General features: G+C 36.5%; 1 protein-coding gene across 3 annotated transcripts in view; it reads right to left on the bottom strand.

Annotated features, from left to right (window-relative positions):
* Positions 1-1,018: 1,018 nt before the first annotated feature.
* The window catches only part of SINHCAF (SIN3-HDAC complex associated factor), a 31,859-nt gene continuing 19,906 nt past the window's right edge, over positions 1,019-12,971 (bottom strand). For all 3 annotated transcript variants that reach the window (XM_019452377.2, XM_019452379.2, XM_019452378.2), the window contains exons 4-6: positions 12,300-12,426; positions 5,366-5,516; positions 1,019-2,305 (exon numbers count right to left, since the gene is read on the bottom strand). In XM_019452377.2, coding sequence (XP_019307922.1) covers positions 2,146-2,305; positions 5,366-5,516; positions 12,300-12,426 — 438 coding nt within the window. In that variant the 3' untranslated portion in view covers positions 1,019-2,145. The remainder of the gene's footprint in view (positions 2,306-5,365; positions 5,517-12,299; positions 12,427-12,971) is intronic.

Genomic DNA, 12,971 nt, shown 5'->3' with positions numbered 1-12,971 from the left:
TTATCCTTCATTGTTAAAATCATCTTATCTACTAGGTCAATTATTGGGCATGTCAATTAAAACGTCTTTTATTTTAAAGTATCTCTCGGTAAAGAGGCCTTTTTCTCTCAGGGCTTGTTATAATACGAAAGGGTTAAAACTGCGTATCTGTGAAGGTCAAAACATTCTTACCTAAGAACACCTTTTCAACAAAGCCACAAAACATCTTCTTTTATTTTCTAGTAAGACTAAATTTATTCAATACCCTAGTAAAAGTTTTGATTATAAGTATCCAACAGTATAAAAAGTACAAAACAGATTTGTAGATTTCTAATATATTAATACAAAGTGCATGACTACATACAGTACATCCTACAGGCAAAGAGGTGGAAGGGGAAAAAGAAGGCTGTGGTTGAGGTCTAGTAATAAATAAATAAATACAGAAGTAGAGATGATCCATATTATAGTATATTCTACCACCAATACTGTAGCCAAAATGTACAAAAAAAAAAAAAAAAGAAAAAAACCATTTCAAAACAACAGGAGGAAGATGATAATGGCTGGGACTCTTGTAATTCACCTCAGAGGCTGTGGGAGAGCCAACCCAACTCACGGTGTAATCTGTGCACATGGTGGCTTGTAGTTTTTGCCATAAGGAAGAAATATAAAATTTTAAGTTTAGATTAAGAATTATAAAACTATATGGTGCCTGTAAAAAGTGGCTCACTCCTTACTGTTATACTATCTAATTTTTAAAATCCAGTTTTAAAAATAAGCACTGAGTCATGTTATTATAAGGTAGGCAAATGATCCTCCCTAATTATGAGAAGTCTGAACCGGTGATAGGTTATTCCTGAACGTTTAAAAAAGAGGCAATGACAGTACTTTGGTTTGGGTTCAAGTAAAAAGGCTTCAAATGAAGATTTTGGAATCGAAGAGCTCCGTGTTCAGGATGCATCATCTAACATCTCAATGTTCACAAAGCCTGACTAAAAGAAGTCAAACCTAAACCAGCCCACTCAGCATTAACACACACCTCTTTTCTTTTAGAATTTTACTTTAATATAGAGTGGAAAAAAAACAAAACAAAAAAAAAAACCCCAAACCCTAATAGGTTAAAACCAGTCAAACAACCACTCTACACAGACAAAACCTTCACAAAGGTCAACTGAAGTAATCCAGAGCTAAAACTGAATTGCGCAGATTTTCAATGAAGTCACCAGTCATGTAACACAAACAAAAGTCAATTATTTACACACTAGGCAAGCCCTCTAAGAAATGTGCCCCAAGAAGCATTAACCTTTGTTTTTTTGTGTGTGCCATCCTGAAGACTTGTACATTTTTAAAGATAATTTAACATTTTTAATAGAATGTGATCTCTACCATGCGGTAATGCTTTGGTTCTCTTCATTTAGGATTGCTCATCCTAAAACTTGACATTTCCCCAGAGGAGCTTTGATTCTGCTTTAGAAGTTTCAATATAGATTAAAATCTTTATCAAAAATGAATATGGAGGGAGGTGACAGAGGATGCAACATATACACTCAAGTTACCTCTCTGTATGTTTAGAAACTACTCCTTCAAGGCATTTGCACCAGAGAGCTTAGTCTGTCCTGCTTAATATTCAGTAGTACAGGTTTGAATCATCAGAACCTTGGCAAGACCTTAAATTATTAACAACTACCTCTTGGGGCAAGTCCACGTTACTGAGTTATGACAAATTTCTTATCATGAAGGAAAACAAGTATAGCCAGCCATCTTAAAAATGCCCCAACCACTGCTTCTCAATATAGAAAGACTAAAACTACATACGTTTATCATACAACAAATCCCATCTCTGTCCCCTGAAATTCCCCTAGATTCATTCATTAGAAGGGGATAAAAAAAAAAAAAAGACTTAAAGAGCACTTTACAGCAGCATTCAGCTTTCCTATGAAATACTCAGCATCTTAAATATTATGTACACTTTTTTTCTTTTAGTAAGCTAGACACTGGCTTCAGAGTTTGTGGAACTGGAGGAGAAATAACAACCCATTCAAAACTATTCTAGAAAGTGTCTTTTGGCAGAATAGCAGGTATCCAAGTTAAAAATAGGAGGGTTTTGTTGCTTTGTTTTCTTTCCAAAATTTAAATCGTTTTTTTGTTCCCCTTCTACCTAAACCTCAGTCACCACTCCTGAGTGGAGATGGGCAGAGGCTCTGGCCCCTGCTCCTCCGGCTTCTCAGCAGCTGCTTTCTTATTGCTGCAGCAAGGCTTGAATAGATGTGTGTCAATGAGGACTTCTCCAAAACGGCCTTTATAGATAATCCCACAACATATTTTCTGTCTAAAAGAAAAAAATGGGAGAGGAATATATTAATAAGGTAGAAAACTAGCAATACAAGGAAACAAAAAAAAAAAAAAAAAAGAAAGAAAGAAAGAAAGAAAGAAAGAAAGAAAGAAAGAAAGAAAGATCTACATAATTGTAACTAGTACAACATGATCAAAAGGTTCTACTTTTACAGTCTTATCACATTCCAACTGAAAGGCTCCTAGAGAGACCCCAATTAACTGGGTAATGGGAATTACCCAGGTCCCTTAAATTCCACACTGGAACCTTATCAAAGATTAAGGTGTGGGGATCATTCTGAGAGACAGCAGTTTCAGAGGCTGCTCCTGAAGTTGTAAACTGTTTCAAATATACAAATAGGCATTAAAAATGACTACCAAACACCCACGGATCACATACTCTAAGGGAATAATCATTTCCTGTGAAGTCCCCCTGTATGTTTCTCTCCAGTCCCATCCTGCCCAATCTCATTCACTCCAACTTCAATTTAAGCCTATCAGTGCCTTTTTTCTTTACACTTCAGTTTTAAAACAAGTCTACATCTCTTCATATATTGCTCAACTATCTCCTATTTAAAAGAAACACATGTATGGAATCATACTCTACTGCTGCAATTTTCTCAACATTGAGGTTCAAACCCATTTTCAAAGTTTTATTTCGTTTTGTGTATAGTATTCCACCATGTGAATTTATTCACACTCCTTTTGATGGGACTTTTGCTACCATAAACATGCTGTACACATCAATGTGCGTCTAACATTTTTTTCTTCTAGGTTATGTGGCTGGTATATAGGAACTGAAACATGTTCATGTTTCTTCGAGAATGCCAATTATTTATTAATGCGGTTCCCTTCTATCCCTATTTACTACAAGTTTTATTTTAAACCTTGAAGGAACATTCAAATATATCAAACATCTTCAAAGTACTGCTAAGATGACAGGCATTTTTTTCCTTCCTTTACAAACTGTCAGTGTGGCAAATTCTATCAGTTGACTTTTAATGTTTAAAGCAATCTTACACCCCTAGAATAAATCCAATCTGGTCATGATATACTCTTTTGGTATCAAAGTTATATATATTAGCCTCATAGAATGCTTAGGGCCTATGCCCTCTTTTATTCATAATCTGAAAACATTATGCAAGATCAGAATCATGTGTTTCTGGATTGTTTGGGAGAACGTGCCTAAGATGAGCCTGGGATTTTTGGAGAGAAGACTTTGGCCACTGAATCAACTTCTCTATTGTAACACTATACAGGTTTTCTATTTTGTCTTGAGACAGTTTTGGAAAACTGTCTTCTTCTATTAATGTATCCACTTCATCTGTATGTCCAAATTTACTAGCATACAGTTGTTTTCATGTCCTACTGTCTTTTACATTTGTCTTAATTATAGATAAATCTCCCTGTTTTGTCTAAGGTGCTTATGAATATGATCTCTTTTTATCTGCTTCATCACTACTAATTTTTTTGGTCAGGTCTTTTTCAAGATCCAACTCTTAGCTTTACAGATCCTGTTCATTGCTTACCAGTTTTCTACTCCATTTATTTCTACTTGTATCTTTAGGACTTCATTGCTTTTATTTTTCTTTGTATTGGGCTTCATTATCTTTAAACTGAATGCTTATCATTTCACGTATTTTTAGTTTTTCCTTTTCTAAGCATTGAAAGCATTAATTTTTCCTCCAATTCTTTTTAATTTCATACCATGTTTTGATTTGTGGTATTTTTCAGTTATTTTTTTAGTTATAAAGATTTTCTAATTTTTAGTCTACTGTCTTCTTGGACCCATGGTTTCTATTTTCATTTTGTTTTGCTAGGTATATTTTTAAGCATATTTTTACATTTTCTGCCCTTCCCTTCTTGACTCTGGAGGTATTCACTCTTTTTATTTAATTCTATGAGTGGGGACACAGTTACTCAACTCCCAAAGTTATTCAACATATTTATAGTTAACAAGGCAAAGGATGTTAGGATACCTTAACTCCTATCCCTTTTATTCCCTTGATTTACATGCTACTGTTTCGTAACTATTTTTACCCCCACAACTATTATTATTTTAAGCAATTTGTTTAAATTTACCTAAATATTTGCTACTTTATCTATCCTTCTCAGAATTTTAATCTAGGATCTCTTTTTCTGCCTGTAGAACTTTGTTATTTAGGGTCAGTCTGATGACAAATTCTCAACCTTTTTCCTAGTCAAAGTCTTATGCCCTTGTTCATAAAAGGTAAGTTTGTTTAAGTAATCTTTACACCCAATGTGGGGATCAAACTCCATACCTCAAGATCAAGAGTCACATGCTCTTCCCATAAACCAGCCAAGCACACCCCCTCCAAAGGATATTTTTGCTACACATATATATAATTCTAGGTTGAGAGTTACTACTTCTTGGCCCACTGAAGATATTAATCTATTATTTTTTGGCTTCCTTTGTCCATACTGAGAACTCAGCTTTCAGTGCTGTTCCTTTGAAAATAGTCTTTATTTTTTCTCACTGTTAAAGAACTATTTTGTCTTTCATGTTCCATAGTTTCATATAATCATCTATGCGTGAATTCTATCATAAAATAAATGCTTATTATCTCACTTTTAATTTGTTAGTCTTCTCGAATCTGTGAAATAGAAAATAAAATCCTTAGCTGCTTTTCTCTTTCCAAATCTACTACCTCTTTTCGACTTTGGGGTTCCACATTTACTTAGCATTTGGCCTGGTCTTTGATTATTCCTTACTAATTTGCTCACTTATCAATGTGACTTTTAAAGACTTAAAAATATGCATTTCTAGCTTTTACTTTTTTCAGTGAGAGTTGGTCAGAAAAAATACCCAGTCTACTCCATTACAGGAAACATACATTCCCTAACATTTTTATTTTAAATCAATTTTAATAGGAAAAGCACATAAATCACAGCTCTCGGCTCAATTCTTGCTTATCCACCTCCAACCATGTGTGCTACCAGCTGTATGCCAAATGCCATTTAACTGCTAAGGAAGTGGGAAACCATCGCCTGTAATTAAGAAGGTTTGCTGGTTAGAGAGATATTTTGTTGCTTTTACCTTTTCCAGTACGTGAGATCTAAAAAGGAAAAAACTGGCGTTCTGTTAGAGCCAGAAGCCATCTCTGTATCTGAGCCATCATCTGACTGGTTACTATAACAAGGAGACTGAGCTGGGGAGGCACTTGAGGTGGTACTGTGAGCATCAGAATCTGCAATAAAGAGGGAAAAAAATTATAATTTAATTTCATTATATGTAACTAAGGCTCAGCATAAAAAACTGTGAGTCAGTAGAAAGAAAAAAAGAATTTATTTTCTATTCACTACTGATATTTGAAGATATTTGTACAAGTGTTTCTAAAAAGAAAATGAGGTCGTAAGCTTCCAGGAAGATAGGAGTAGACATACCTTTCCCCATTCCTCCTGCTAATAAATAAGTACAACTAAAAACCCAGGGTATTGCATATAAAACAAACCTAATGACTCTGAAAGTTGGCAACAGCTAGAGAGCTCGACCTAAGGAAGGACATGGTGGTGCGTTCTCTAGTTTTTATGGGTTTTCTTTTTTGCCTCATAAATCCAGTCTTCGAGCTAGAGGAGCCAGCAGCACAGAAATACCGATGGGTATAGAAAGAAAAGAAGGAAGGAAGGAAGGAAGGAAGGAAGGAAGGAAGGAAGGAAGGAAGGAAGGAAGGAAGGAAGAAAGAAAGAAAGAAAGAAAGAAAGAAAGAAAGAAAGAAAGAAAGAAAGAAAGAAAGAAAGAAAGAAAACCAACAAAACCCTGCTCTCTAGTCAAAGGGGCAGAAAAGTGGCAGCCTAAGCAAGACAGGAAACTTTTATCAGAGTAATAATTTTATCAGAGTAATAATCACTCTACTCCAGCCAAACACCACAGAAAACAGAGGCCCCAATCCCACCCACTCCAGCAGAGGCCAAGTGGGGAGCCTAAGATTTCCATCCTCATAAGACTGTTACAAAGCACCAACACATCCACCAGGTTGTCAGAGGAAGCCTGTTGAGAAGTCAGGACTTTAGCCATGGCCCACCACAAATGAGTATCCCCACCATGTGGGAACTTCAACTCCCACCCCCATCCCACAGCAATGAGGAGCTTCTCCCACCTCAGGTGTCAATGAAGGTTAACTGGGGAACCTTTTAACACCACCACACAGTGAAAAAGTGATGCCTCTGTCTCATTGCCCCTGATAAAAGGGTGTCCAAAAAAAGACAGTAAAACCAAAGTTTTAAAGTAGATCCATAACATAATTTTTAAAAATCCAAGTTTCAATTAAAAAAAAAAAAAAAGTCCCTCAAATCCAGAACCAAAATCTCAAACTGAGTGAAAAGGGAAGTAGATGTTAACACCAAGAGGACAGAGATGTTAGAATGATCTAACAAAGATTTTAACATAATCATGACAAAAATGCTTCAGTGAGCCATTGTGAACATGCCTGAAACAAAAATATTATCAGCGAATAGGTCTCAATGTATTTATTTTTTTTAACATTTATTTATTTTTGAGAGAGAGAGAGAGCGAGCGAGCGCGGGAGAGGGCAGAGAGAGAGGGAGACACAGAATCTCCAGGCTCTGACCTGTCAGCACAGAGCCCAACACAGGGCTCAAACTCATGGACCGCGAGATCATGACCTGAACTGAAGTCAGACGCTTAACCAACCGAGCCACCCAGGCCCCCCAAACACATCTCAATTTAAAAAAATAAATAAAAGTTATAAAGAAGAACCAAGTGGAACTGAAATTTGAGCTGCGAAAAAAAAAAAAGAAAGAAAAAAATGAAATAAAAAGCTCAGTGGATGGAGCTCAACAGCAGAATGGAGGGGACAGAGGAAACAATCAATGAACTGGAAGAAAGAACAACAGAAATTATCCAACCTGAACAACACAGAGAAAACAAATGAATAGAGCCTTAGAGACCTCTGGGACTATGACAAAAAAATCTACATTCGTGTCATTGCAGTCCTGGAATAAGAAAGAGGGCGGAAGTGAAAATATACTCAAGGAAATATAATGGCTGAAAACTTGCCAAATTTGGCAAGAGACAAACCTATAGAGAGATTCAAGAAGCTGAGCAAACCCCAAACAGGATATACTCAAAGAAATCAATGCCAAGACACGTTGATAATTAAATTTCTGAAAACTAAAGATAAAGGAAAAAATCTTAAAAGCAACCAAAAACAACACCCTACCTATAAAGGGAAAACAACAGATCCTGATTTAATAAGGAATAAAGGCAATTCATCAGATACAAGCTAAACATTAAACATGATTTAGTACTTTTGCCCTTAGAAGACTCCATATAAATCTACTAGCCAGAAAATGAGTCTTTTGGTGGATGGTCACCATGCTCTAAGGCTATCAAACTGCTATTCTACAGTGACAGCAGTATCACAAATAGGGGTTGAGATTACCACCCCCCCACACACACACACCACCCGCCCCCAGGATAAGTGGATAGAGCAACCCTCCAATTCAAAGAAGCAATTAAGTTGTTTTGGTTTTTTTTTTAACGTTTATTTATTTTTGAGACAGAGAGAGACAGAGCATGAACAGGGGAGGGGCAAAGAGAGAAGGAGACACAGAATCGGAAGCAGGCTCCAGGCTCTGAGCCATCAGCCCAGAGCCTGACGCGGGGCTCGAACTCACGGACCGCGAGATCATGACCTGAGCTGAAGTCGGACGCTTAACCGACTGAGCCACCCAGGCGCCCCAGCAATTAAGTATTTATTAAGTACTTATCTACTAGACCTCAAACCCCATGTCATACTCTACATGGGAAGAAATAGACCAAAGAAACCTATGGATAGACCGTAGAATGCTTTGTATTAACAAAATTTTACATGTAAAATCCTCAAGAATAGCAGGCTTTAAAGAAATAAGTCTATTGGAATGTTTAAAAGGCTTCCCAAACAATTAGCAGCAGCAGCAGTCAGCTCTATGCTGGAGAAGAAAACTCACTATCCAAGGAAGTGCTTAATAGCTATGGAACATTTGAAGCAGCAGTTATTAGATCATTTTCTACCTATAAAAATGGCCGTTTCTAATGGTTTAATCTAACACTTGAGACACTAAAATATAACTATATAAAAAGCACTTAGGAAGAAAACTCTTCTGGAATGCAGGCCTGGAAATTCTTCAAAGAACCACAATTTTTAAAATCTTAAAAATTGTGGGATTTGAAAAGGCACAAAGGAGTAATTAGCTAAGCATGGGGTAGTGGAAGCAGAACACACTATGCACAGGAAGGGAATGGACTCAGCCCAAATATTCTTTGCCTAAAATAGGACCTCCAAAGACTCACTAGGGATTTTCAGCTTTATTCCATAGCAACAAGAATTCATTGTAGATTTTAGGAAGAATGACAAAAAGAATAAACTAACATTTATACAGGAATTTGTTTTGTTTTACAAAATATTTTTAGTTGATTATCCCCTTTTCTCGGATAAGAAAATTATGGTTCTATGTGAAGTTAAATTTCATGAATGGTAACTCAAATCCTGATCTTCAAGCTCTAGGTCTAATGCCTTTGCAGTACACCACCCAAAGGAAAGAATATCTCAGAAAAAAAGTCAGGTAAACGCAGGATGCAGGGAAAGCAAATATATAACAAGAGACAGGGACACCATTTAGTGGCTGATGTATATAAAAATTGAAGTATATCAAAACTGTTGTGTTGCACACAGGTGCTAGCAATTCACAATGCACATTGGAAAACCCAGTTTCAGTCTAAGCCTCCAAAGCCCACACACCTTTTTCAAAGGGATTTATCTTCAGTCTCCAATCCCTCCTTCCACAACACAGCTTTATAATAAAAATCTAAAATTACACTGGACATATTCCCTTAGGTAAGGCGAAATTTAGTCAGGTTTCACTTTTCCTATAATTAAAGGGAGGAGCTAAGAGCATACATATGAATAATCAATTCCTCTAACCTTCAAGTGGTAGAAGAAAATTACTATTTCTCAAATGTTCATTAAAACACTTAGTGAGAATGGAGGGTTGGCTCAGTCTTTTTCTTTTCCCCTGGTGATAGCTGGTTAAGAAAGGAACATGTATAAACAATCCAGTTACAAAACAGGTAGAGGATGTTAATAGACATTTATCCAAAAAAGATAAAAAAGGACAAGAAGTAAGTGTTGGCAAGGATGTGGAGAAAAAGGAACCCTCATGCATTGTTGGTAGGGATGCAAACTGGTGCAACTACTGTTGAAAACAGTTTGGAGGTTCCTCAAAAAACTAAAAACAGAACTACCCTACAACCCAGCAATTGCACTGCTAGGTATTTATCCAAGGGATACAGGTGCGCTGTTTCGAAGGGCACATGGCCCCACTGTTTATATCAGCACTATCAACAATATCCAAAGTATGGCAAGAGCCCAAATGTCCATCAATGGATGAATGGATAAAGAAGACGTGGTATATATACATAAAGTGGAGTATTACTCGGCAATCAAAAAGAATGAAATCTTGCCATTTGCAACTACGTGGATGGAACTAGAGGGTATTTTATGCTAAGTGAAATTAGAGAAAGACAAATATCATATGACTTCACTCATATGAGGACTTTAAGAAACAAAACAGATGAACATAAGGGAAGGGAAACAAAAATAATATAAAAACAGGGAGGGGGACAAAACAGAAGAAACTCATAAATATGGAGAACAAACAGAGGGTTACTGGAGGGGGTGTGGGAGGAAGGGTGGGCTAAATGGGTAAGGGGCACTAAGGAATCTACTCCTGAAATCATTGTTGCACTATATGCTAACTAATTTGGATGTAAATTTTAAAAAATAAATTTAAAAAATTTCAAAAAAAAAATTAAAAGTAGAATGATTATTTGATATTATTACCCTAATTTTTTGATAAGATATATGCACCCCTGTGTTTACTGCCGTGTTATCTACAATAGCCAAGATATGGAAGCAACTCAAATGTCCATCTATATAGATGAATGGATAAAGATGTGGGGGTGGGGAGTGTCTACAATGGAATACTACACAGCCATTAAAAAGGAGATTCAAAAAGAAAAAGGTTTCCAATGAAGTAGATGGAGCTAGGGAGGATTATGCCTAATGAATAAGTCAGAGAAAGACAAATACCATGTAATTTCACTCATGTGGAATTTAAGAAACAAAACATGAACATAGGGAAAATAAAAAGACTCAACTATAGAGAACAAACTGAGGGTTAATGGAGGACACTTGTTGTGATGAGCAGCGGGTACTGTACGTAAGTGATCAATCACTAAATTCTCCACCTGAAACTATTATTACACTGTTAACTGGAATGTAAAGAAGAACTTGAAAAAAACTTTTAAAGAACATGTATAGTTAAAATACATACATATTTCATATCACCTAAATATTTTACTATAAAGTATTAAAATATTTTAGTCGAAGATTAAATGTATCATCAGAATAACTATGGACTGGTAACACCTACTTAAAAGAGCAGAAAGTTAGCAGATGATCTGCAAAGCCTTCAGAGTCGTGGGCACTGGTTATATACTACCTCAAGGAGCAGAGTGGTGTTGCAGAAAGAGCAAACAGCTTTGAAGTTAGACAAACCTGAGGTCAAACTCATCTCTATCGTCTTTACTAAGTAACCTGGCTCAAGGTTAAATCACCACTCTACTTCCTATCCTAATCTCTAAAACAAATTACTGAGATAACTATGTATGTAAAATACTTGGTACATCTACCAAAATGTCCCAAGAGATGACAGTTTTCCTTTCCTCACTCTACCTTATCAGTGTATTTAACTCTCTTTTACCATTTTTCTAAAACAAGCATTGATGATATTTTGTCTAACAGCGTCCTACAAATTGTTTTTATAATCCTGAAAACTCTCTGACCAGTCCACAACCTCATCTACAGTTTTGAAAAAGCTCTGAAAACAGAGTCTATTCCCAACCCATTTGGCCACAAAATCTGGCCTGACATGAATGAACTATAACATTAGGGTAGCCAAACCTGACTAGCCCATGCAAGTTTTATTTATTCCACCTTTGTGAATATGACTACATTTCTACGGCAGAAATACTAATGTGTTTGATTTCAGTTGTTTTGCCTCAGAAACCCTCCCTCATTGTGTTACATATAACAAACAACATTATATGCACTGCAATTCCTTTTCAAAAGCTGAAATCTAAATTCCGAAATACAGAAGTACCACTACAGGTGCTCTCCCCCTCAACAACTTCCTTTAAGAGTAGATGAACCTGATATTAATTTATCATTCCTTTCCCATTCCATCACTCCACACAACACACACTGTCCCAGAAACCTGAAAGTCCTGAGGCTAGCTTTACCGCAATATGTAAGTTATGATTCCTAAAGTTACTTTCCAGAAAACCTGGGCTTTAGTCTCAGACTGTCCACTAATATTATTTACATACCTTTCTGCACATCTCCAGACCTCTATTTCCTTATGCATAAAAATCAAGTAAACAAGCTTGAAAAATTCATCTTCTAGAACTTAACAGGTCAATAAACAGATCAGAGTGGTCAGAGCGATCTCCATACAATCTGAAGAAGTGGTCAGCTAGTCAAATTACTTTTATGTCATCAGGACTAAAGACAGACTTTCAAGGGGCACCTGGGTGGCCCAGTCAGTTAAGCACCCAGCTTAGCTCAGGTCATGATCTCTCAGTTGGTGGGTTTGAGCCTCATGTCGGGCTCTGTGCTGACAGCTCAGAGCCTGGAGCCTCCTTCAAATTCTGTGTCCCTCTCTCTGCCCCTCTCCTCCCCTTCATGCTCTCTCTCAAAAATAAACATTAAAAATAAAACAAAACAAAATAAACATTAAAAATTTTAAAAGATTTCATAGAAATATCTCTACCACGTTGACAATGCCTTGCAACACTTTAAAGAAAATAACTTTAAAAATCTATACATACCATATGCCACCCCCAGGTAAAAATAAAAACCAAACAACTATTCTTAACTACTCTTATTTCAATATCAAAACCTCAAACTTACTGTGACGTTTGAATTCCTTCTGTAGTTTACTGATCTGGTTGCTTTTTATCCTGTTTCCAGATAAAGTTTTCACTTTCTTTGGTTTCAATGTTGTCTTCAGACTGGGTCCTGCCCTTGCATCTACCACCTGGAAGAATATACTGAATATTTAATACCACTTAAAAAATGACACCTCTTGTATTCCTTTAGTTCAGACAAATGCCTATTTGAAGGAGCCTAAATTGAGAAGCAGTTTTCTACTAGAGTGTTTGAGAGCCCATGTGCACTTTTAATCATCACATGGTATTAAAGAATAATTTATCTCGTGGGTTTTTTTTCTTCCAAGCAGGCAATAGTAACAATATACTGTACAAAAAACTTAAATAGATTTATATATGGTAAGAATGACCCAAAAGGTTAAAGAAAATCAAGACTTACAACAACTAACATTTCTATCAGACAGTGTTTTGCAGTTTGCAAAAAGCTTTCATACTTTTTTTTTTTTCTAGAGAGTAGACACACGCTCCCAGGAGAGGCAGAGACAGAATCCCAAGCAGGCTCTACGCTGTCACACTGTCAGTGCTATGCCAGAGGCAGGGCTTGAACCCACAAATGGTGAGATCATGACCTGAGCCAAAATCAGGAGTCAGATGCTTAACCAACTAAGCCACCCAGGCTCCCCTTTCATACACG

This window comes from Panthera pardus, unplaced genomic scaffold (assembly GCF_024362965.1).
Source record: "Panthera pardus isolate Hobbes unplaced genomic scaffold, ASM2436296v1 HiC_scaffold_6, whole genome shotgun sequence".
NCBI lineage: Eukaryota > Metazoa > Chordata > Mammalia > Carnivora > Felidae > Panthera > Panthera pardus.
This window is presented reverse-complemented; position numbering and strand designations above follow the sequence as displayed.